The 21,885-nt window shown below is 38.8% G+C and overlaps 1 protein-coding gene across 2 annotated transcripts in view; it reads right to left on the bottom strand.

Annotated features, from left to right (window-relative positions):
- The window catches only part of RAD50 (RAD50 double strand break repair protein), a 72,304-nt gene that overhangs the window by 25,291 nt on the left and 25,128 nt on the right, over positions 1-21,885 (bottom strand). For both annotated transcript variants that reach the window (XM_024575158.4, XM_045183922.3), the window contains 14 exons: positions 18,343-18,471; positions 17,937-18,102; positions 15,951-16,144; positions 15,353-15,559; positions 14,119-14,301; positions 13,549-13,706; positions 11,866-12,041; positions 11,067-11,304; positions 4,858-5,047; positions 4,410-4,536; positions 3,773-3,966; positions 1,811-1,921; positions 1,282-1,374; positions 1,097-1,210 (listed from right to left, as the gene is read on the bottom strand). In XM_024575158.4, the coding sequence (XP_024430926.2) occupies positions 1,097-1,210; positions 1,282-1,374; positions 1,811-1,921; positions 3,773-3,966; positions 4,410-4,536; positions 4,858-5,047; positions 11,067-11,304; positions 11,866-12,041; positions 13,549-13,706; positions 14,119-14,301; positions 15,353-15,559; positions 15,951-16,144; positions 17,937-18,102; positions 18,343-18,471 (2,280 nt within the window). The remainder of the gene's footprint in view (positions 1-1,096; positions 1,211-1,281; positions 1,375-1,810; positions 1,922-3,772; positions 3,967-4,409; positions 4,537-4,857; positions 5,048-11,066; positions 11,305-11,865; positions 12,042-13,548; positions 13,707-14,118; positions 14,302-15,352; positions 15,560-15,950; positions 16,145-17,936; positions 18,103-18,342; positions 18,472-21,885) is intronic.

Genomic DNA, 21,885 nt, shown 5'->3' with positions numbered 1-21,885 from the left:
AACATAAGGAAGCAAAAAACAACCAAGCAGAAGAAAAGAAGAAAAAAGAATCTAAAATAATGAGGACAGTATGAACAGCCTCTGGGACAACTTCAAGAGGTCCAACATTTGCATCATAGGGGTGCCAGAAGGAGAAGAAAAAGAGCAAGAAATTAGAAATCTATCTGAAAAAATAGTGAAAGAAAACTTCCCTAATATGGTGAAGGAAACAGACATGCAAGTCCAGGAAGCACAGAGAGTCCCAATTACGATGAATGCAGAGGCCCACTCCAAGACATATCATGATTAAAAGGCCAAAGGTTAAAGATAAAGGGAGACTCTTAAAAGCATCAAGAGAAGTTAGTTACCAGATAGTTGCCAGATGGGAGGGGGAAGGGGGAGAATGGGTGAAGAGGTGAGGGGATGAAGAAGTACAAATAGGTAGTTACAGAATAGCCCTGGGGATGTAAAGTACAGTATAGGAAATAGAGTAGCCAAAGAACTTATATGCATGACCTATGGACATAACAATGGTGGCAGGGTTGCCTGAGGGAGTAGGGGACACTAGGTAGAGGGGGGCAAAAGGGGAAAAATCAGGACAACTGTAACAGCATAATCAATAAAACATATTTTTTAAAAAGAATGTTATTGATCTGTGAATTGAGTTGATATGTAAGATTAAATTGCATTAGTGGAAAAAAGTAAGGTGCAGGATATGTGTGGTATGATCTCATCTGTAAAAGTAAATGTACACACACACACATTATCTATCCATCTCTGCTGGTATCTGAGTAACAAAGCTCTTTAAGAACTAACAAAAAGCTATTAACAGTAATGACATCTAGGAGTGAGATTGAGAATTACCAGAAAGGGAAGGACATTTTTAATTTTAGTCTTTTATGTTTAAATTTTTACCAAATAGACCTTTTACTGGTCTATTTGGTAAAAATAAAAACGAATAAAAGGAAATAAGAAAAGAATATGTTACTGGAATCGATATTCTCTACTGTTGGCATTTCTACTCAGTGCATCTATTGAAAATAAAAGTAAAAAATAGAGAATGTTGTTGGTGTAAGTGATGCCATTAGCCACCGTCAGCCGTGAGCAGAAGACCAACCTTCTGTGTGTCGATATCTTGTCTCATGGTTCCCATCTCCTTATGTATCTTTTCGTGGTGTTTCTCGCTTTCACTCAGTTGAGCTATTACTTTATTCAGTTCGGTTTCTTTTTGCTACAAAAAAGAAAGAACTTTAAGCACAAGAAGTAAAAATATAAACAAGTAAGTTTTAAGTTTAAGATTACCTTCTTATAGTCATCTTTCCCATCTTGAATATAATTCTCAATGTTTTTCATATAACCATGAATATTTTTAACCTTTTCTTTGATGTCACTTATCTGTGGAAAAAATATTAAATACACACTGGATGAGAACCAGGGCATAAAAGATTTATTTCTAAGGAAATATAAAAATAACAAAAGCTTAACAGGAGAGTACAGTGAAACACTGGCTTAGAAGTTAGGAGCCTTGGGTTCTAGTTTTCAACACCAGCAAATTTTATCTCAGATAAGTCCCTTTTCATCTTTGGAATTGGATTAAATAGTCTCAATTCTCAACTTCTATTACAGATCAAGAAACAAACTAATTTAAGTTTAATCCTTATTCTAACAACTTTTAATGTTAAGATTATGTCACAAATTTAAAAATACTATTTATCTTACGCTTTTAATTTCATGTGAAATAATAGTGTCCGACATTGTCCAACATGGTGCTCTGAACATAACAATGTTTAATACACGTACTTGGCGAGTAAACATATAAATGAAATCTTACTTTATCCTGTATTATTTTGATACTTGTATTTTTTTTACAAATTAGTTCTTCTTTTTCCTGCTGGAACTTGTCCAGTGTGGTTTCCAAAGGACTTATCTGTTCTTTAGCATCCTAAAAATATAAAAAATAAAGTCTTATATACAGTCCATTACCTTCTTTCAAGTATCAGACTTTGCACTCATAAAAGCACTCTTCTATATGCTAGGCTTTACAAATCAAGTTGTCTGCCGCTTCCAACACCTTTATGAGGAAGGTACCATTATTTTCATCCCCTATTTCAGGTGAGTAAACAGGCACAGATGTGATCTGCCCAGGGTCACAACAGCTTGTAAATAAAGGAGCCAGGATTCAAATGCCATCCAGCCCCAGAGTCTCTCTCTGAGCCACCGCACTATCCTGCATCAGCCAGCGCCCCGATTCTTAATCTACACCATGTGCTCCCAATTAGATGAGCATGTGGCTTCAGGTATAAGTTATTATGAGTCTGCAGGGGTCCATGTCAGCTCTGTGTGACCAGAGAATGGGGAAGTTCATCCACTCCAGGCCTCTCTTTTACAGACAGGAATATGACTGAAAAAGATATTTTTGTCCTTAAACTTGGTTTGCTAAGACTAAGTAGATATTTTATGGTAACAAGAAAAAAGTCCTGTACACACTGATACCTGATGTGTCCATCCATAGTTTGGAAGGAAAAAGGCTTTTAAGTAACCAACTAGTTTACTAATCAGAAGTCTGCATTGTATGGCCCTGTAACATCTCTGCAGCATACATACATGATACCCACTGTTCAAAAACAGTAATCCTTAAGTATCTGAAGACCTTCACCTATAAGTGGAACCTAATCGACAAAACAAGCAAGACAGAACAAGAGACACTGAAATACAGGACTGACAGTAACCAGAGGAAAAGGGGGAAGGGCCATCAAGGAACACGTATAAAGGACACATGGACAAAGCCAAAGGGGGTAGGTGTGGTGGGGGGGAAATGGAGACAACTGTACTTGAACAATAAAAAAATTATCAAAAATATTTTTAAAAAGACCCTGAAATGATTATTTAGTATTACTTCAACACAGGTGCATTTTATCATATTGGGAAGTGGTAAGGTATAGTGGGAAGTCAAGTATCTTAGACATCAGTAAAACTAACATCTGAAATTAACCCTCCCTCTTACTAGCTGCATGAACTCGAACAAGTCATTGGACACCTAAAAGTCTCAATTTCATTTTCTATAATAGATTTAGCCATAGAGCACAACTGGATGACTGAGTCACTAACTGGGTTATTGTCAAAGTGCTTTAGATACACTCAAAAATTATATAAATGTAAGGTAGTATTTTATATCATACTCTAAGCCTCTGATAATTTGTAACCCAAAAATACTTAAGAAATGTCGTACTTGTAGATTCAGTAATATACTTAGTGCTTGCTGAATGTGTATAATTATGAAAACCTAGATAATTGTTTCTAAAATTGTTCCAAAACTTAATTGGTTGTGTCTTAGATTTGATTAATCTAGATGAGGGGTTCCAAATGGGTTCCATTCCATGTGCCAACTCAACGCCTATTACTGTTTGGGGAAGACTACATCTGGAATCAAACAGAAAAAGTCCTGTGACTAAGGCAGTGTCTACTGTGGGTATAGAATTTGTGGATAAAACAACCCTCATATGTAGGAATCCTTACACGGAGTTAGCCACCACCACCTGCCCACCTCCAACAACAGAAGTTCACTACTAAAGTAACCAGGCAGCCAGTTCCTCCTGTTATGACCAAAATCCTTCTCCCAGAAAACTTTACCTATGAGTACAAGGGTCCTGTCACCCAGGAACCACATGAAGAGTTACTGTATCATTTTCATTTTATTCTCACAATAACCTTAATTCTAGTCACTATACCAATAAAGAGCATTCCACACATTTGAACCAATTAAAAAAACCCAAATGTGTACGAATGTTCTTACCTTTATCTCTCTGTATAAGGACTGAACTTCGGTGGATAATTCCACAGTCTGCTCTTCCAGTTGCTGACGACGTTGTAAGTTAGTGGATATCTGAAGTTTCTCTGATTTAAGTTCATTTGTTATACTTCTCAGGTGTTGAATCTGTTCCTGCTGGTCCTGTATAAACTTACGATTCAATTCAATCTTACTGGAAACTGCAAAAAATATATGAACACAGTGATTAATATAAGAGTACAGAAAATGCTATGAGCAGCATCCTTCCACGTTCATAGACCAATGGAATTCACAAAGACAAGTTTCTATGGGTCCCACCCACTGCAAGAGAAGTGCCACTAGGACCCCCCAAAGCCCCCAAACCAGCTTTCTGTCACCTTCTGAGCACTCACAGGTGCGGCTCACCGGGCAGATAAGATTAAAAGTACAGCTCATTTGATACTCATCATGCAAAATCTGTTGTGCAAAGCAAGGAAACAGAGGAGAAGTGACGCTTTTGAGCAAAGAAAGTGAATCCACTGTGGACTGGAAGGAAGACAGACAGTTCGTCGTCCACATAACAGGTGTAAAATTCATGGTAAAGAGCATTAAGCTGGGAATGTCGATGTCTTTAATGGGTACGTGAGCAGACAGACTATAGTACCTGTATCTAATTTGTGTTGTTTTTCCTGCTTTTCCTGGTTTACTTGTTGAACAGTTCTATCCAAGTCTACTCCTTGTAGCTTAGCTGCTTGTTGTGCAATTTTTCTTTCAACATCTTTAAGTTCCATCTTAAGAATAAAACAAAGTTATTTCCTTTAAGAAACTTACTGCAATTTACAACTTTTCAGATACAATTTAAACAAAGTTTAATAACATGAAAATGAAGTTAATTTTTAATAATTTCAATGGCATAAGCAAAAGGAAGCAGAGTAAAAATGAAAACAAACAGAACTACTACTTTGTTTCATAATTTCTGAATAATTCAAGATGGGGGAACTCTAACCATGACCTATACCTGAATACCAGCTACGGTTTTTAACATTCTCACACTTCACATTCAAACCACCATGAAACAAATTTTATTCTGCCTCAAATTGCAACAAACGTACCTGAAATCTCTCCATAATTGTAACATCCGTCAGACACACTTTAGCACTTTCTTCCTCCGGCATTATCGCACCCAGGAGTGTTTCCTGTTCTTCTATGTCATTCTTTAGGCGCTGTATGTCTCTATTGACATTCTGCAGTTTGTTTCTTAATTCTGGTATTTCCTTCTCTTTCAAATCAATTATGCCTTGCCTTAACCAAAAACACACAAGTAAAAATAAGCCATCTGATGTTTTCTCATAGGGAGACTAAGGTCATGTATTTTTGGCAATAATATCATAGAAGTGATAGTGTGTCCTTCTCAGGGCATCCCATCAGTGGGGACTTATCAGTATGTCTTATTACTGAAGATGTCAAACTTATTCATTTGGGTAAGATGGTGCCATCCATTGTAAAGTTACTGTTTTCCTTTTTGTAATTAATAAATTTCTTAGGAGAGATACACTGAATGAAACTATATATTCTGTTTCTCCTCAACATTCTGCCCAGTGATTTTAGTATCCATTGGTAGATGTTGCTTGCAACAATTATTACCGTGCTGTTTGACAGACAGAGATATTCTACAAATTAACTGATCGCACTCATTAAAAGTGTCAAGATTATGAAGGACATTACTGAAGCACTGTTACAGACAGCAGGAGCCTAAGGAGAGAGAACAGCTACAGGCAGTGTGGGATCCAGGGTTGGATCTTGAAACAGAAAATGGGCATTAATGGAAAAGACTTCTGAAATTCAAATATGATTTGTAATTTAGTTACTAGCATTATAACAATGTTAGTTTCTTGATAACTATGGTTACATAAATTCTGATTGTCAAGAGAAGCTAAGTGAAGGGTATATGTGAATTCTCTGTGTTAATTCTGTAATTTTTCTATAAGTCTAACATTTTTTCAAAATAAAATGTTTTTTAAAATGATTGAAAGAAGGAAATCACTCAGCCAAATGCTACGTGGTTTACGGTACAAAAGCTGTCAACTCGGTTTACTGGTGCTACTCCAGCTAATGTGGCAGGTACCAGCCCCACATGCATATTATTTTTTGCTCTCATTATTTTCTTTTAGGATTAAATAGAGAAATAATAAGAGTAGTCACAATTCACACTGAAAATTATGGGTACATCTTGGCAGCCCAGAGTTAACTAGGGAGAATTTTTTCCATTTTGCCTTGTAAATTCAAGATGTCTGTGATGATTTGGGCTTATGGAAGAGAGTTATTCCCTAATACTGAAAAAAATGTCCCTGCCCAGCAGCTTATTAAATCCCACCCGATCTTCAAGCCAGTCTAGACCTTCTTCCTGGGATGTCTCCCCTGAAAACCACCTTACCCGTCTCCCCTTCTCTGAATATCTACATCTACTTCATTACCACCCAATTTACCACTTATCATTGCCTTTCTCATATACTTTCTTCTCTTCCTAATTTATTGTCCTTTGTAGAAAATGTTTTTCAATTAGGGTTGCCATACAATATTATATTAGTTCCGGGTGCACAACATAATGATTAGACATTTATATACTTTTTTAAGCTGACACTTCTGAAAGAATAAAACTTGTATTTTAGCTTTTAAAAAAACTATCAAGTTTATTTTGAAAAATTCCAAATTCTTGCCCTGGCCATTGTGCCTCGGTTGGGTGTCACCCTGCAAACTGAAAGGTCACAGGTTCAATTCCCAGTCAGGGCTCATGCCTGGGTTGTGGGTTTGGTCCCCAGTTGGGGCTTGTATGAAAGTCACCCAATCGATGTTTCTTTCTCACAGTGATGTTTCTGTCCTTCTCTTTCTCTTTTCCCCATTTTCTACAACCAACAAGCATGTCCTTGGGTGAGGATAAAAAAAAAATTTAAATTCTTAATTAAGTTAAATTAGTACAATAAATTAAATTGGTTTCTAATGGGAGTCATATAACAAACCAAAGGAAAAACTAAAAACTCAAAGGTTAGCTCCTGCATACTTAATGATTTTTTTAAAGTCCACGCTATGACAAAGAAATCAGTAAACTGATTTGTGACAACAGAAGATCTATAATTTTATGCCACAGAAATGAAAAAATATCCTGAGTAAATATGAAGGTATGCAGATTATGAATAATTCCATGCTCACATTACTTCCTAAATGTTGTGGTCATAGATTACAAGTTTTTTTTTTTTTTAATATTTATTTACTTTTAGACAGAGGGGTAGGGAGGGAGAAAGAGAGGAAGAGAAACAAACATCAACTAGCGAGAGATACAATGATCAGTTGCCTCTTGCACGCCCCCTACTGGGGACCTGGCCCACAACCCAGGCATGTGCCCTGACTGGGAACCGAACCAGCCACCTTTTGGTTCACAGGCCAGCGCTCAATCCACTAAGCTACGCCAGCCAGGGCCCAAGTTGGTTTTAAATTATGTGCCCAGTACCTAAAAAGTGACACAGCTATGATAGTCAAATGACAATCAAGCATTCATTTGGGGACATTTTGTGGAGAACAACAGGCACCCATCCACAATCTTAACCCGATTTTTACATTTTCACATGCACACAAAAAAATCCCTTATCGCTGTGGCCCAGGTTTTGGTGCCTTTGATGATTACCTAAGATGCTTAAAATTAAGTATTCTAAGAAAAAGTCAAGGTATTTCCTGAGAGAATGGGCTACCGAGATCTATTAGAGTTGTTTTGTTTTTAATTTTTTTCAGAAAACTCAATTTATCTATTTTTGTGACAGTATTTCTTTTCCAAAGGGATCATATGTAAAAGGAACCAACACAGATATGGTACTAAAAACACCTTTTGGAGAAATGGGGAAAAATATTAGTTGAGCTTTTATTTAAATGAGGTGCCATAATACATGAAACTGAGTCAGTATGAGGCAAAATGATAAACAGATATATTTTCAGCCCTGGTTGGGTGGCTCAGTTGGTTGGAGTGTTGTCCCGTACACAAGAAGGTTGTGGGTTTGATTCCCACAGAGCACATACCTAGGTTGTGGGTTTAATCTGTGGTCAGGGCATGTACAGGAGGCAGCTGATGGATGTTTCTCTTTCACATAGATATTTCTCTCTCTCCCCATCCCCCACTTCCACTCTTTCTAAAATCAATACACATATCCTTGGGTGAGGATTAAACAAAACAGGTATATTTTCATCTGACATTTTATTCATGATGGTAGTCTTATATCAAGTGTTTGTAAGTTTGGGGCTTTAAATGAAAGTATTCTTTTCCTCAAAGAGAATAACCAAAATCTGGCTCCTGACTACCTCTCCGAGCTCATCTTCAACCACTTTCTCCCCTGGCGTTCAGGTCAAACACACTCATGGATTCTGCGCTGTCTGGAATGCTCTTCTCCTGGACAACTGCACGGCAGGCTCCCTCATTTCACTAAGGTCTCCGCTCAAGTGCCACCTCCACCAGCTGCTCCCCTCCTAACACCCCTCGGAGAGTCTCTGTTCCCTTACCCTGCTATATATTTCTCCACAGTACTATCAACACCTAGCAGACTACATATTTAATTCTTTAGCTTCAGGTTATTTTAAGTGCAGTGGCCAGAACAGCACACAGATGCCACTCCAGATACCGGGGTGTTGCATGTACTGAAGCTGGCCGCAGCCCTGCGTCGTCCCAATAAGACCAGGGTGCAGGTTTGATCCCCAGTCGGTACCAGAGCCAACCACCAAACGCATAAATAAAAATAAGTGGGACAACAAATCGATATTTCTCTTTCTCTCCAATAAAGAAAAAAAAAGTTGCCCACAAATACTATTCCACTCCCTCCACTGAGAGATGCAGTCTGTGTCCACTCGCTAAATCTTGGGGCTCTGTGACTACCCGACCAACAGAAAACAGCAGAAGTGACACTGTGCCCATTCTCGGGCTCAGGCGTTAATGGACTTACTGGAAAGCTTCTCTTTCCAGTGTCTTGGAATACTTGCTGTTAGGACACTTCCTTTGGAAACCCGGCCACTATATACTGCCAAAAGCCCATGACACATGTGGAAGCCACGTGAAGGCATTCTGTTTCGACAGCCCCAGCTGGGCTCCCAGCCAACAGTCAGCATCGCTGCCAGCCACGTGAGTGAGCCATCGTGAGCACCGAGCCCAGGAGAACCTTGAGACAACGGCAGCCAACGTCTAACTGCAACTGCGTGAAAGGTCCCGAGAGAGAACTACCCCATTAAGCCCAATCATTCCACAGAACCATGAAAAGTCATAATAATCATTATAAGGCACTAAGGTTAAGGAGGTTTGTTACACAGCAATATGTAAGTAGAACAGATACTACAGTTCTCGTTCATTCAGCAAATAGTTACGGAAGTTAGAATATACAAAGAATTAGGAAACTACAACAACGAATAAGGCAGGCATCAGGCACCTAACTCTGAGAAGGGTCCTGAAATAGAATACAGTGCTGATTTCTGGGGTTCACAATATACCACTATGACACAGAACTAAGCTCCTACTTCCTTGACATGCACTTTCTACCAACTTTAAATTTCATCTTTACTTGATTTTTTGCTATTCAAGACACTGTTTTACTCCCTTTCCTTTTTATTCATAAACCCCTGCTTTTGTCTCCGTATCATGTTCTCTCTGTAGTCTGTAATAATCTGGTTTCACCGTTCATGACTATATTAGTTATCTATTGCCACATAATAAAATAGCCCAAAACTTAGCAGCTTAAGACAACAGCACTTATTTCTCACAGATATGAGAATCAGGAGCAGCTCTCTGGGTACTGATTGGGTCTCTTGTTGAAGCTGCAGTTAAGCTGACGGCCAGGGCTGCAGCCACCTCAAGGCCTGACTGCTAGAGAAGCTGCTTCCAAATGGTTGTTCAAAGGCCAAGTGGGTCCCTCCACAGGGCTTGTCACACAACATGACCGCTGGCCTCCCCCAGATCCGAGAGAGAAAAACGGGGAGCAGGAAGCGTCAGTGCCTCACACGACCTAATCCTGGAAGGGACATGCTACCACTGCTGTCATATTTTATCGGTTACACAGACCAGTCCTGGAACGCGAGGGAAGCCTACACAAGACTGTGAATGCCGGGAGGCAGGAACACTGGGAACCATCTTGGAGGCTGGCGAACATAAAGCACATGTTCTTAGACCTTTCCTGCTTCTCCTGAAACTCCTCTCTGGTTTTCCAGGACAACAGATCCCTTTCGTTTTCCTGCTTCCACAGTTTTTCTCACTCTCCTCCATTCAATACGTTAACTTTAGATTACTTTTCCTAAAATACATTGTTGATCAAATCCATCAGAACAGCTCATCACCACCTATCAGAGAGAGCTGTAACCAGACCCAAACATAACATAGTCCTATCTTCCCAATTTGTGGGAATTAATCCCTACAAATAACTCCCCTACTCCAGGTACGTTTCTATTGCAGCACAGGCCGTTCTCTCCGTCCCTTTGCTCACGCTGTTCTCACTTCTCTCTCCCTTTCCTTTTCTAAACTGAGTTGAATGAACCAGCTTCCTTCCCTGTGGTTTACATACCTCCTCCCATCTTGTTCTCAAAATCCTATTCTCATTCTGTAGTCCACTGACTTCTCTCTTCTAAAATAATGCATTTGTTTGAACTAGTTAAACACTTTATTTTAAGCTTCCTAAATATCTAATTCTGAAAGCTTGTCTCCTTTTTTGGGACATCATGTCTCACTGGTCTCTGTGACCAGCTCTGTCTGGGAGACACCCCAGCAACCATGACACATTTTCTGATTTGATTTAGAAATAGACCATCATCTGAATTTCTTATATAAGCACGGGAAAAATAAAGAATAGAAATCATCTAGGATTCCTTCTTTTTGAAAGTGGGAAAGACATAACACAGTTTAAAATCTGCTTTCTGGCAGAGCTTTTCAGTACTTTAAATCTTTTGCTGTGTGTAGAAAGTTACTTACCAGCAAACAATTCTAAATCTGTCAAAACTTCTGCCCTCAAGTCAAGCCTAAACAATTAAACACACTCATACACAGGCACAATTATATCTGTCTGCCCTGTGACTAGATTAAGAAGCAAATTTACCTTCAGAAAAAAACAAAAGAGGAAACAAAATAACTTTCTTATTGTCATATAAACAGCACCAGATAGGGAACACTGGCTCAGCATCCTGACTCTAACTTGGATTCATCAGGACGTGCTGTGAGTGGCCACCCTGTGCCAGGCGCTGGACCAGTACCCTCTGCAGCGCTGCTGCTGCTGCTGCATGCGCGGTGATGGAGAAGGCCTAGCCCCACCTCATGGGCACAAGCCCCAGCATTTCGTCTCGCCGCTTTTCTTTCTTCTTTAGCTCTGATTCTGTTGACTTGAGTTTGTCTGGAGCCAGCCGCAGTTTAGACTGTAAATCACTGATGACTTCTTGTAATTCAGCTTCTGTCTGAAAAACTCTCTGACAGACGGGGCAGCAGGACTGGTTTTCATCCGTTAGCTGAGTAATGAATTGGGAGTAAACTGCTGTGGCTCCAGCCAGCATGGCTATTTTAAGAAAATAAATGTATTTCCAGGGAGGAGAAAATAAAATACAGTTTTGTCAATATGGTTACAACCTCTTCAATATATGATTATTCTTCTTGCTTTATAAACACTATTAATTTTTTAAAAATTCTCTGATATTTAAATATTTTCCCAAATTTTCAAATTTCTTCTTTAAACCTGTCTCAATCACTTAGAAAATCCTGGTTACCACAAAACATTCAGATTTGTATAAGTTATTTTCTGATAACACACAAAAGTATAAAATTTGAGAGCTGCTTATGTGCCAGAAACTGTTCTAAGGTTTTTATATCTGTAATCTCATTTCTTCCTCCCAACAGCCTAGGTGGTAGATAATTATGTCCTCAGATGATGAATTTGAAGTATAGGAAGGTTTCAATAATTTGCACAAAGTCACACAGCAAGTTAAGTTCTAGAACCAGGACTAAAACTTAGGCCACTGGCGCCAGAACCAAGTTTTTAAACCCCCCATGCTCAGTTACCCATCAGTGAAAATCCCTACGGGTCACAGTGCCTTGATAATGTAAAGCAGGTGTAACTTACCTCGCTGTTTTGAAGATTTTTCAATCTCTTCTTTAAGCCTGTCTAAGTCACTGTCAAAATCCTGGCTACCGCAAACATCAAACAGCTTGTCTTCATAATTGGACAACTGCTCTTCCTTTCGCTTTAGCTCATTATTTATATGATTTTTATTTTGCTCAGCAGAAGCTAGTTCCTTGCTATAAAATAAGAATAAATGTGGATGACAATTTTAAAACATGAGAAATGAGTTTGAAAAGTTTGAGTAGGTAGATACAGGACAAATTCTGCCAACAAATATTACAAGGTTTGCTGTGACCAAGTACTTTTCTTTAGAAATTCTGGCAATAGGAACTTGGGCCTAAACTCTCCCCCTTGGACACGACTCCCTTGCCATCAGCGGTCATGGGCCTGCTCCCAGAAAAATGTGTAGTACACAGGAGAGTCGGCCTGGTTTCTGAGGGTTCGTAGGCTTGTAATTCAGGGTGAGAGCCCCAGCAAGGAGAATGTGCTTGCTGGGGCTGCTGGAGGAAGAGAAGAAGGGAAAACGTCCTCCTAATTCCCTTTGAATCTCTTCACGATCACTTCCCTGCTCCCTGCAAACTTTTCCCGTGTCCCCTCCTTGTTGCTGCCATCTACTTACGTCTTGATCATTCATTCCTTCTCATTCAAAGACTCTGCTCACTAGTACAATTTATCTCCACTCCGACTCTTAAATTTCATCCTAGCCAGCCTCCCTGTCCACACAGATCAGAATTTCTTAATTTGTAGGTTATAAGGCAAGTCATACAATCAACTTACTGAGCGTCTCAGCGTATTTTAACAAAATGAAACAGAACAGAATACCTGTGCATGGGAGTGGCCTGCGCATAGGCAGGACAGACACTCTTTTGAGAAACCTGTCTCGGATAAATGTGTGTGAGCGCGCCCGTACTTCATCTCGACGCCTCCCACTGTGTTCCATAGCAGCTGCACCATTTTTCATCCCCACTAGCAGTGCACGAGGCTTCCAGTTTCTCAGCGTTCTCACCAACACTTGGCTATTTTCTGGTTTTGATAGTGGCCATCCTAACCAGTGTGAAGTGAAATGTTCTGATTTGCATTTTCCTGATGATTAGTGATGCTGAGTATATTTTCACACGCTCGTTGCCCATTTGTGTATCTTTTATGGAGAAATATCCTTTGCTCATTAAAAAAATCCAGTTTTTTTATTGTTGAGTTGTAGGAGTTCTTTGTAGATTCTGGATACTAAGCCCTTGTCAGATACATGTCTGCAAACACAGTCTCCCCTCCCGCAGGCGGTCGCTTCCCATCCCCCGTTTCTTTGCTGTGTAGATGTTTCTAAGTGTGATGTAGCCCCCCATTCGTCTACTTCACTTTCCCTGACTGCGCTTTTGTTGTCACGTCCAAAAAATGAGTGCCAATTTCAATATAATAAAGCTCTCCCGTGTCTCCTTCTAGGTGTTTTGTAGCCTCAGGCCTCACTTTTTATAAAGAAGAATTTTAACAGTTTAATCCTCTCACTTAATTCTACAACCTTTCAAGGAACAAGGAGCCCCCAAATCACTACCCGTTACCATTTTACTTAATTTGTAAAATATCGGAGAACCAAAGTCAATTAAGAAGACATTCCATTTCATGACAATAAGTGATTTTGGAACCGTTAAAAATGGAATAAGAGGTTTCTATTACATTTCTATTACTTACTTCAATTTAGCAAGCCTGTCCCTGGTCTGATTAATTTCTTTTGATTTACTATGAAGCCAGTCTTCAAGCTGCTTTTTGTTAGGAAAATACCCTAACAATGAATTTAATTCATCACTGTGCCTAGATTTTATTTTTCTGATTTGTTCATCTTTGTCAGCCTATAGAAAAAAAATAGTAAAAAAATAAAGTTCACTATTTCCACATTATATCAAGAACAAAAATAAATTTTAGATTGATTAAAGTTCTAGGCTTAAAACTACTAAAAATGCAAGAAGAAAAGATACAATCCCTTAAGGTCTTAGAGTGGAGATGACCTTTCTAAACCGTAAGATAAAAGAGTAACAAGTCCAATGATATAAAAATTAAAACTTCTGTATGAGATGTAAAAATTAGCAATGTACACATGTATTTGTGTGTGCACCCTTCTGCATTAATTTTTTATAATTCGAAAATAGTTTTTAAGCTTGAAAGTCTATTTTATAGAGTAGCAAGCTCACTTAGCCCAGTCAGGAATGTAAGATAAGCCATCTACAATATGGGGAAGTACAACTGGGAGAAGGAAGGTCATACTTTGTCCTTGGTCAGCATCTCCAACTGGGCGCGTGTGGTCGTATGATGGTTCAGCTGCTCCATCTCTTGGTCCAATTTACGCACGATCCTGTCTAGATCTGCTTTCTCATTTTGAAGACTTGTTACTTCTGTTTTTAGAGCTTCTACATTGCTGTTTTTCTCAGCCTTGTTAAGCTCATGTTCCTTATCAATAATTCAAACAAATGCACAGGTTTATATAATTTGTGTTAAGACAATGACAAAGTGTATTAGAAGTCAACTTACTTCAAATAGTCAAAATATTAGTTTGATTTTATCCAATAGACAAAAAACAACATAAGCATGAATAAGATTTTTAAGGAAAATCATAAGGTTACCTTACTATGGTACAATATTAGAGAATTAGTAAATAAATCTGGAAGAGTCGAAGGGTGGAGGGAGGGCGGGACAGAATGAGAATTAGGGAAAAAGTAAGAGAAATGTGTCTAAGTATTAATATACAGTTTCATGACTCTCCAGTCAATACGTGAGCATTAGCAAGCACCCATGTAACGCACTACACCGCCTGGCACATAGAGGCTGTAAAACCAGTTATGCTGGCCCTGACCATGCCTCCAATTGTCATGTTGTGATGCAAGGCTACACTGACAAAAACGTACACTAGATGTTAAGTTAGGGAGCAGAAAGGAGTATTTATTTAAATGATCAAAATAGGCTCTGAGAGGGGAATCTGCCAAGCTTTCGGATGCTTACTTTAGTGGTGAAGACAAGAGGGAACAGATTAGAAACAAGGAAGAAAATTTAGAAATTCATGAAAATAGGCTAAGAAAGTTTCCACCATAGAAAAAGTGATAACATGGCAAAAATCTTATAAAATCTGCAATGTGTTAAACCTAGAGGAAAAAAAGTACTTGGTTTTTTAACTTAAGTGATTCTTAACCAACATACTCATAAGAATAACCTAGTTCTGGTTGGAATGCCCATTTCCACGCTCTGAGCGAGTTTGATTTGGGAGGTGTGAAGTAAGGCCTAAGCATAAGTATTTTCTAAAAGCTTCCAAGGTGAGTCTAAGTTTTAATGCACTGGGTTCCAGACCAAAGAGCTGAGTGATTAAGATATTTGGATGAATTCATTTTACATGAGATTGTTAAATAAGATTGATACTTTAGTGAACATGCCATAATCTTAGGATTAACAACGGATACTCCAAAATGCAAGATTCTAAGTGTCTTACACCTTAAACCATTAGTCTTACAGCTTTTGTGAGCTCCCGGTCCAGTTCCAGAATCCTGTCTGAAGACCCTTCCAACTGCTGCAGTTCGCACTTCACGTTTTTCAGCTCACTCTGCTTCTTACTGAGGATTTCTGACTTCAGCTCAATTATTCTTCCCAGTCCGATTTTCTTATCCCTTATCTCATCTATCTGTCTTTGTTTCAGAGTTTCTTTTTCTTCAAAGTCACTCTAGAGACATATAAGAGTGTTAACAATTCTTTCATTAAACAATCCATTAAGCAAAAGTTTCTTCATTGTAAAAGTAATACATGCACACGAAGGAAAATATGAAAAAGTATCAACCAGAGATAATCATTAAGTCCAAACAAGCCTTTTCTTTACCAGTAGCTTTAAAAAGAAATTGTATTTAAAACCAAAAAAATGTAGATCTGCATTGTCTTCCGTATTTTATTTAGCCTTACATACATTAAAAGGATTGCTTCCATAAAGGTTTCTCCTACCTTTTAGCAGATTCTATTCTAACACTAATCCAAAAATATGACAAAATAAGGCCCATCCAAAGACTAAACCAATTCAACTAGAGAACCTGACACAAACAAAAGAAAATAACAATATTTACCATCAGTTGGCTAGCAGTCTCTTCTTCCTTTTCTTGTCTCTCTCTCACAAGTCTGTGAAAATTTTTAATCTGTCTTTCACTGAATGGCCCACGCTCAAAGCCATCCAATTCTAACTGTGTTGCCAAAGACTGAATTAATGAATCTCTAGCGCGAATGTTTTCTTGATGGCGATCTGCTTGTAGCTGTAGACGACCTTAAAAACCGTAATTCGTTTTTAGCTGCTTTTTTAAAAATTGAGATAATTATACATTCACATACAATTGTAAAAAAATAATACAGCAAAATCTCTTACATTCTTTGCCCAGTTTCCCCAAATGGTAACTATGATATTGTAATATAATTAAGAAATACGTATTTGGTCTTTGCCCCTGGTTCCTCACGCAGAGATCCTGAAATTCTCAAGAATTTCTGAGTGACAGAGGTGAGAGGAATGTCTTTTGTTATTCATTACAAGTCCCTTTCAACCACACCTGAGTTTACTCGAAAGAGGTGTCTCCTGGAGGATGGGAACTTGTTATCACAGCAACCAACTATGGTATTACAGAGAAGGAATTTTCAATACACTCTTTCCCAACTCTGGGGAGAAGCTGAAGATTCAATCACCAATGGCCAATAATATAATCAATCATGCTTGCATAATGGACCTTCCAAAACCCCTAAACAATGAGGTTCAGAGAGCTTGCAGGCTGGTGAACACAAGGAGGTGCAGGAAGAGGGCCATACCCCTTTCCTATATCTTGCCCTATGCATCTCTTCCTTTTGGCTGCTTCTGAACTGTATGCTTTATAATAAACTGGTAATAGTGTTTCACTGAGCGCTATGAGCTGTTACAGCAAACTGCTGAACCTGAGGAAAGGGTTGTGGGAATGACTGACTTATAGTCCTTTGGTCAGAAGTACAGATGACAGACAACCCAGACCTTACAACTGGCATTGGAAATAGGAGGCAGTCTCGTGGACTGAGCCCTTAATCTGTGGGGTCTATGCTAATTCTGGACAGTTAGTGTTAGAACCTAATTAAGTTATGGGACATCCAGTTGCCAAGAACTGGAGACTTGCTTGGTGTGAAAAATGCACACACCTGGTGTCAGAGTTATTGTGAGTAGAGAACTGTTTTCTATTAGTAACATTTTGCAAAACTATAAAGTAAGTCCTCACTTAAAGTCATGGATAGATTCTGCAACTTTAAGTGAAATGACATATAACGAAACCAAATTTACCATAGACTACTTGATAAAGCCAAGAGTTAAGTTCCTATGCATCTCAAAAACACTGTAACAGTTATTAGGGGACCTACTATAGTACATCAGCCAGGATACAGACACTGATACAATCCATCAATCTTATTCAGATTTCCCCAGTTTTACTTGTACACACTTGTTTTGCGTGTGCGCATAGAGTTCTATGTAATTGTATCACCTGCATGGGTTGGTTCATCTCTCTTACCACAACCTTGAAGGTACCAAACAGTTCAAATACTGCAAGAATCCTTCTTGATGCTTTTATAATTATAACCACACTAACCTTTCTCCTGCCTCTCCTCCTACTCCGTAACCCTAGCTACCACTAATCTGTCCTTCATTTTTCTTTCTTTTTTATCCTCACCCAAGGATATTTTCATTTGCTTTTTTAGAGAAGAGAGAAATGTCAATGCGAGAGAAGCATCCATTGATTGCCTTAGCACGCGCCCAGACTGGGGGTGAACCCACAACCTAGATATGTGCCCTGACCAGGAATCAAACCCGTAACCCCTTCGATTTCGGGATGATGCTCCAACCATTGAGCCACACTGGCCAGGGCAAATCTCATTTAGAAATGTCCTCATTTCTAAAATTTTGGCATTTAAAAAATGTTACATAAATGGAAACATACTGTATGTGATATTTTGAGACTGGTTTTTTTCACTCAGCATAATTCCCTGGAAGTTCATCATTCATGCCAAAAATGCCTAATATTACAGTAAGATCAGTAAACACTTTGTCCTACCCTGTTCAACAAGTAGTTCTGATTTTTCTTGATTGAGAAGCCTCGATTCTTTATTTAATTTTTCCAGTACACGCTGACAGTCTATCAGTCTCCTTTCTTTCTCCCTTACTGTTCTCTGGTGATTGTGATACAAATCATTTAGTTGTTCATCAGTCCCTTGAAAAACCTACGCAGAACCAAAATAAAGAGCTTTAATGAATAAGTGTAAGAAGACAGCACTCTGAGGTACAGAATGCAAACCAAAGTTTGTTTGATCTCCTTCCTTTTAACGTACACACGGAAGGAAGACAAACGTCACGATGCGTAGGTTTCTTTTAAAATAAGGGGCAAAATGGATTCAGAATGAGGTTCACGACAACAGTCCCAGAATTTTGAATTTTGAGAACTAAATTGTACCACCACAAACCTTTTCCATCTTCTGTTCCAGTTCACTATTATCTTTCTCCATTTGCGTCTTCCGGCTTTCCAAGGCTTTAATTTCATTGTCAAGTTTCATTATTTTAGAGAGATTTTGTTCAATTTCTCTTAGACGATTCTGAAAATAAACCAAAACTCTACATAAATAAAAGTCTTTATAGTTTGCACTACAGATGGATGAAGAGAAATAAGGTAAGCTGGGGCCAGGCGCTTGGTAAGAGTGACCTCATTTAATGCTAATGTTGCTATAAACGGGGTGTAGAGAAACTGAGGATTAGAGACAGGAAGCAGCCTGCCCAATTCCTCACAGCTAGTAAAGAAAAGCAGGCACTAAACTCCAAGTCCAAAGCCCACGCTCTGCCTTCAACACCTCCTGTACGTCGTCATTAATTGGACACGTAGAGCCACATTATGTAAAGTACCACATTTTAAAATTTAATCTTTAAAAGGCTAGGAATATATGTGAACTGGCTCAGAATATTCTCTCCTTGGACAATGCTGGAGACAGTCTTCCCTGTTTGCCCCTACATTTCCAAGGCTGACCGATTCCTCTTCTAAGACGTTTGCAGAACCCAATTTTTAAATTAATACATTACTGCAGGGCTTGGATATTAACTGTAAGCTTTCAAAGCTGCACCAAAATGCATCCCTAACTTTAATGTTATTTTAATGAAATTATATTAAGACCATCTCTTGTGAATTGCATATTAATGACAGCAGTAATCACCACAAAAATAGGAACTTGATTTACTAATCTACCACCAGCACATGTAATAGGTGTTCAGTATGTTGGCTGAGTAAAATGAGTGAGGTTTTTGACAAGTAATTTTACAATTACAGTATAGCTCTCACTGACTGAATGCCTGCCAAATTGCAGACATGCTACTAGGTGCTGCTACACCTTCTCTTTAATCCTTACGAGACTATAAGGTCTAAGTAGGAGACCTGGAGGACTTAGCTCGTGTAAAGCCACGGACTTAATTAGAGACAAGACTGGGGAGGCAGGGCCACGAAACGGTTATGACCGTAGGGTGTGTGCAGGAGCAACTGGACACCTGTAGGCAAAAACCTCCACCTCACCCCACACCATATAAAAAAATTAACCTGAAATGGAGCATATGCTTAAGTGTAAGAACTCAACTACAAAACGTCAGGAAGAATACACAAAAGAAAATCCTTGTGACCTTGAGTCAGGCAAACATTTTCTAGATGGAAAACAAAAAGCACAAACTACAGAAGAAAAAACTGATAAACTGAATTTCATCAAAACTAAAGACTCTTGCCCCTTGAAAGGCAGTTAATAAAATATTTGCAAAATATGTATCTGATAAGGGTTCGTACCCATAATAAAAGTTCTGTCCAAAAGGTATCCAGCCATGTAATATGAGAGACATTTATTGAAGACACAAGATATAAGAAACACTGTACACAGGACAATGATGCCTCAGTCCCCTTCAAAGTGAACTGACCTTAGGACCTCACACAGTTCTCCCAGTAACCATCAGCTGCCCCATTGTATTTTCCTGAATCTCATCAACAGTCTGAAATCTCTTCCCTTTCAAAGGTGATTTTAGTTTTAGGAAAAGACAGAAGTCGCAGGGTGCCAAATCTGGGCTGTAGAGGGGCTGAGTTACCTGGGTGATTTGATGTTTTACCACAACTCTGCATGAGATGTAATGCGTGAGCGGGTGCATTGTTGTGATAAAGCTGTCAATCACCAGTTGCCCATAGCTGCAGCCTTCTGAATCCAAATAGTTTCCACGGAGGAATGTTCAAGGTTAATGCAAAATTTGATGCAGATTCGTTGTTCTACTCGCTCAGTCATTTTGAATGTGACAGTCACACAGTGCACATGCTCATTCAACAGCGTCTACCAACCCGACTAGTCTAATGAAGTCATCACTGTTCACACATGCACATTCCAGTCCACTGTCCTTGGCTGCCAGGTTTCATCAATGTCATGCAAATCGTTCTCATTATATTACCAATGGCTCGACTTTTTCTGGACAGAGCTTGTATATGAAGAATTAATATTCAGCTCATAAGACAAAAAAATTGAAAATAGGCAAAAGAATTGAAGATAATTTACTTAAGACAATAATCAGATGGCAAATAAACACATAAAAAGGATGCTCAACATCCAGACATTAAAAAATGTAAATTAAAACTATAATGAAAAAAATAGAGATATAACCACATATCTAATATAATAGCTAAAGTAAAAAAACTAACAATACTACAGTGTTTACAAGGATGCAGAGCAACTACAATCTTAAACACTGTTGGGAAGCCTAAGGAATGTTATGGCAACTTTGAAAAAGTGGCAGCTTATAAAGTTAAACATACACTTACCATACAACCTAGCAACCCCACTCCTAGGGAGTTACCCAAGAAAGAAACATACTCCAAAGGCCTGTACACTAAAGTTTATAGCAGTTTGATTTGTAATAGTGAAAAGCTGGAAACAACCTAACATCCATCAACCAGGGAACCAATGGCCATACTGTAATATACCCATAGAGTGGAATAACCTCAGCAATGAAAAGTAGTTAACTACCCATATGTGCAACAACAGAGATTAATTTAAAGCACCATGCGAGGAAATGAGAAACAAAAGGCTACATATGATTCCATTTATGCAACATTTTGTAAAAGGCAATACTTTGATAGGACACAAACCAAGGGCTAGAAGGGGAGGGAAGAGACTGACTACAGAAAGACTGGATGCCCTGGCTGGTGTGGCTCAGTGGACTGAGCGCAGGCCTGCGAACCAAAGGGCCATCAGTTCGATTCCCAGTCAGGGGCACATGCCTGGGTTGCAGGCCAGGTCCCCAGTTGGGGTCACACCAGAGGCAACCACACACTGATGTTTCTCTTCCTCTTTTTCTCTAAAAAATAAAATCTTAAAAAAAAAGAAAATACTTGAAAGAACTTTTCAGGATGATGTAAATATTCTACATTTTGATTGTAGTGGTAGTTATGCTACTATATGCATTTCCCCAAATTCATTGTATACACTATTAAAAGGGTAGATTTTACTGTATGTAAATTATACTCCAAAAAATCTGACTTTAAAAAGCATGAGCTTAGGAATCAGAGAGGCCTGGACTCAAACCCTGGCTTTAGCACTTTTCACATGTGAACACCTGTGCCTGAGTTTTCTTGCCTAAAATCCTTATAGGGTCAATGTGAAGCTTCTATAATACATTTTAAAGCAGTTGGATCAGTGGCTGACATACAGTTGGCCCTCAATGAATGGGACCATTCACATCACTTGTGGAAAAAATTTTGTGTTCAGTCTAACAAAGAGAAATGGATTGATTCTGCAAAGCACTGACTACAGGCATGCCTCCTTTCATGGCACTTTGCTTTACTGCACTTCACAGAAGTTGCATTTTTTACAAATTGAATTGGAAATATTCTCCACCAATAAAGAGGTCATTCATTTTATTGCAGTGGTCCGGAACCAAAGCTGCTCTATCTCCAAGGTGCGCCTATATTAACACCTCAGCTGTGGTACTCTCCTTCTCAG

Source organism: Desmodus rotundus, chromosome 10, assembly GCF_022682495.2.
Source record: "Desmodus rotundus isolate HL8 chromosome 10, HLdesRot8A.1, whole genome shotgun sequence".
Classification (NCBI taxonomy): Eukaryota; Metazoa; Chordata; class Mammalia; order Chiroptera; family Phyllostomidae; genus Desmodus; species Desmodus rotundus.
The sequence above is the reverse complement of the archived record's forward strand: the minus strand, read 5'-3'. Positions and strand labels throughout refer to the sequence as shown.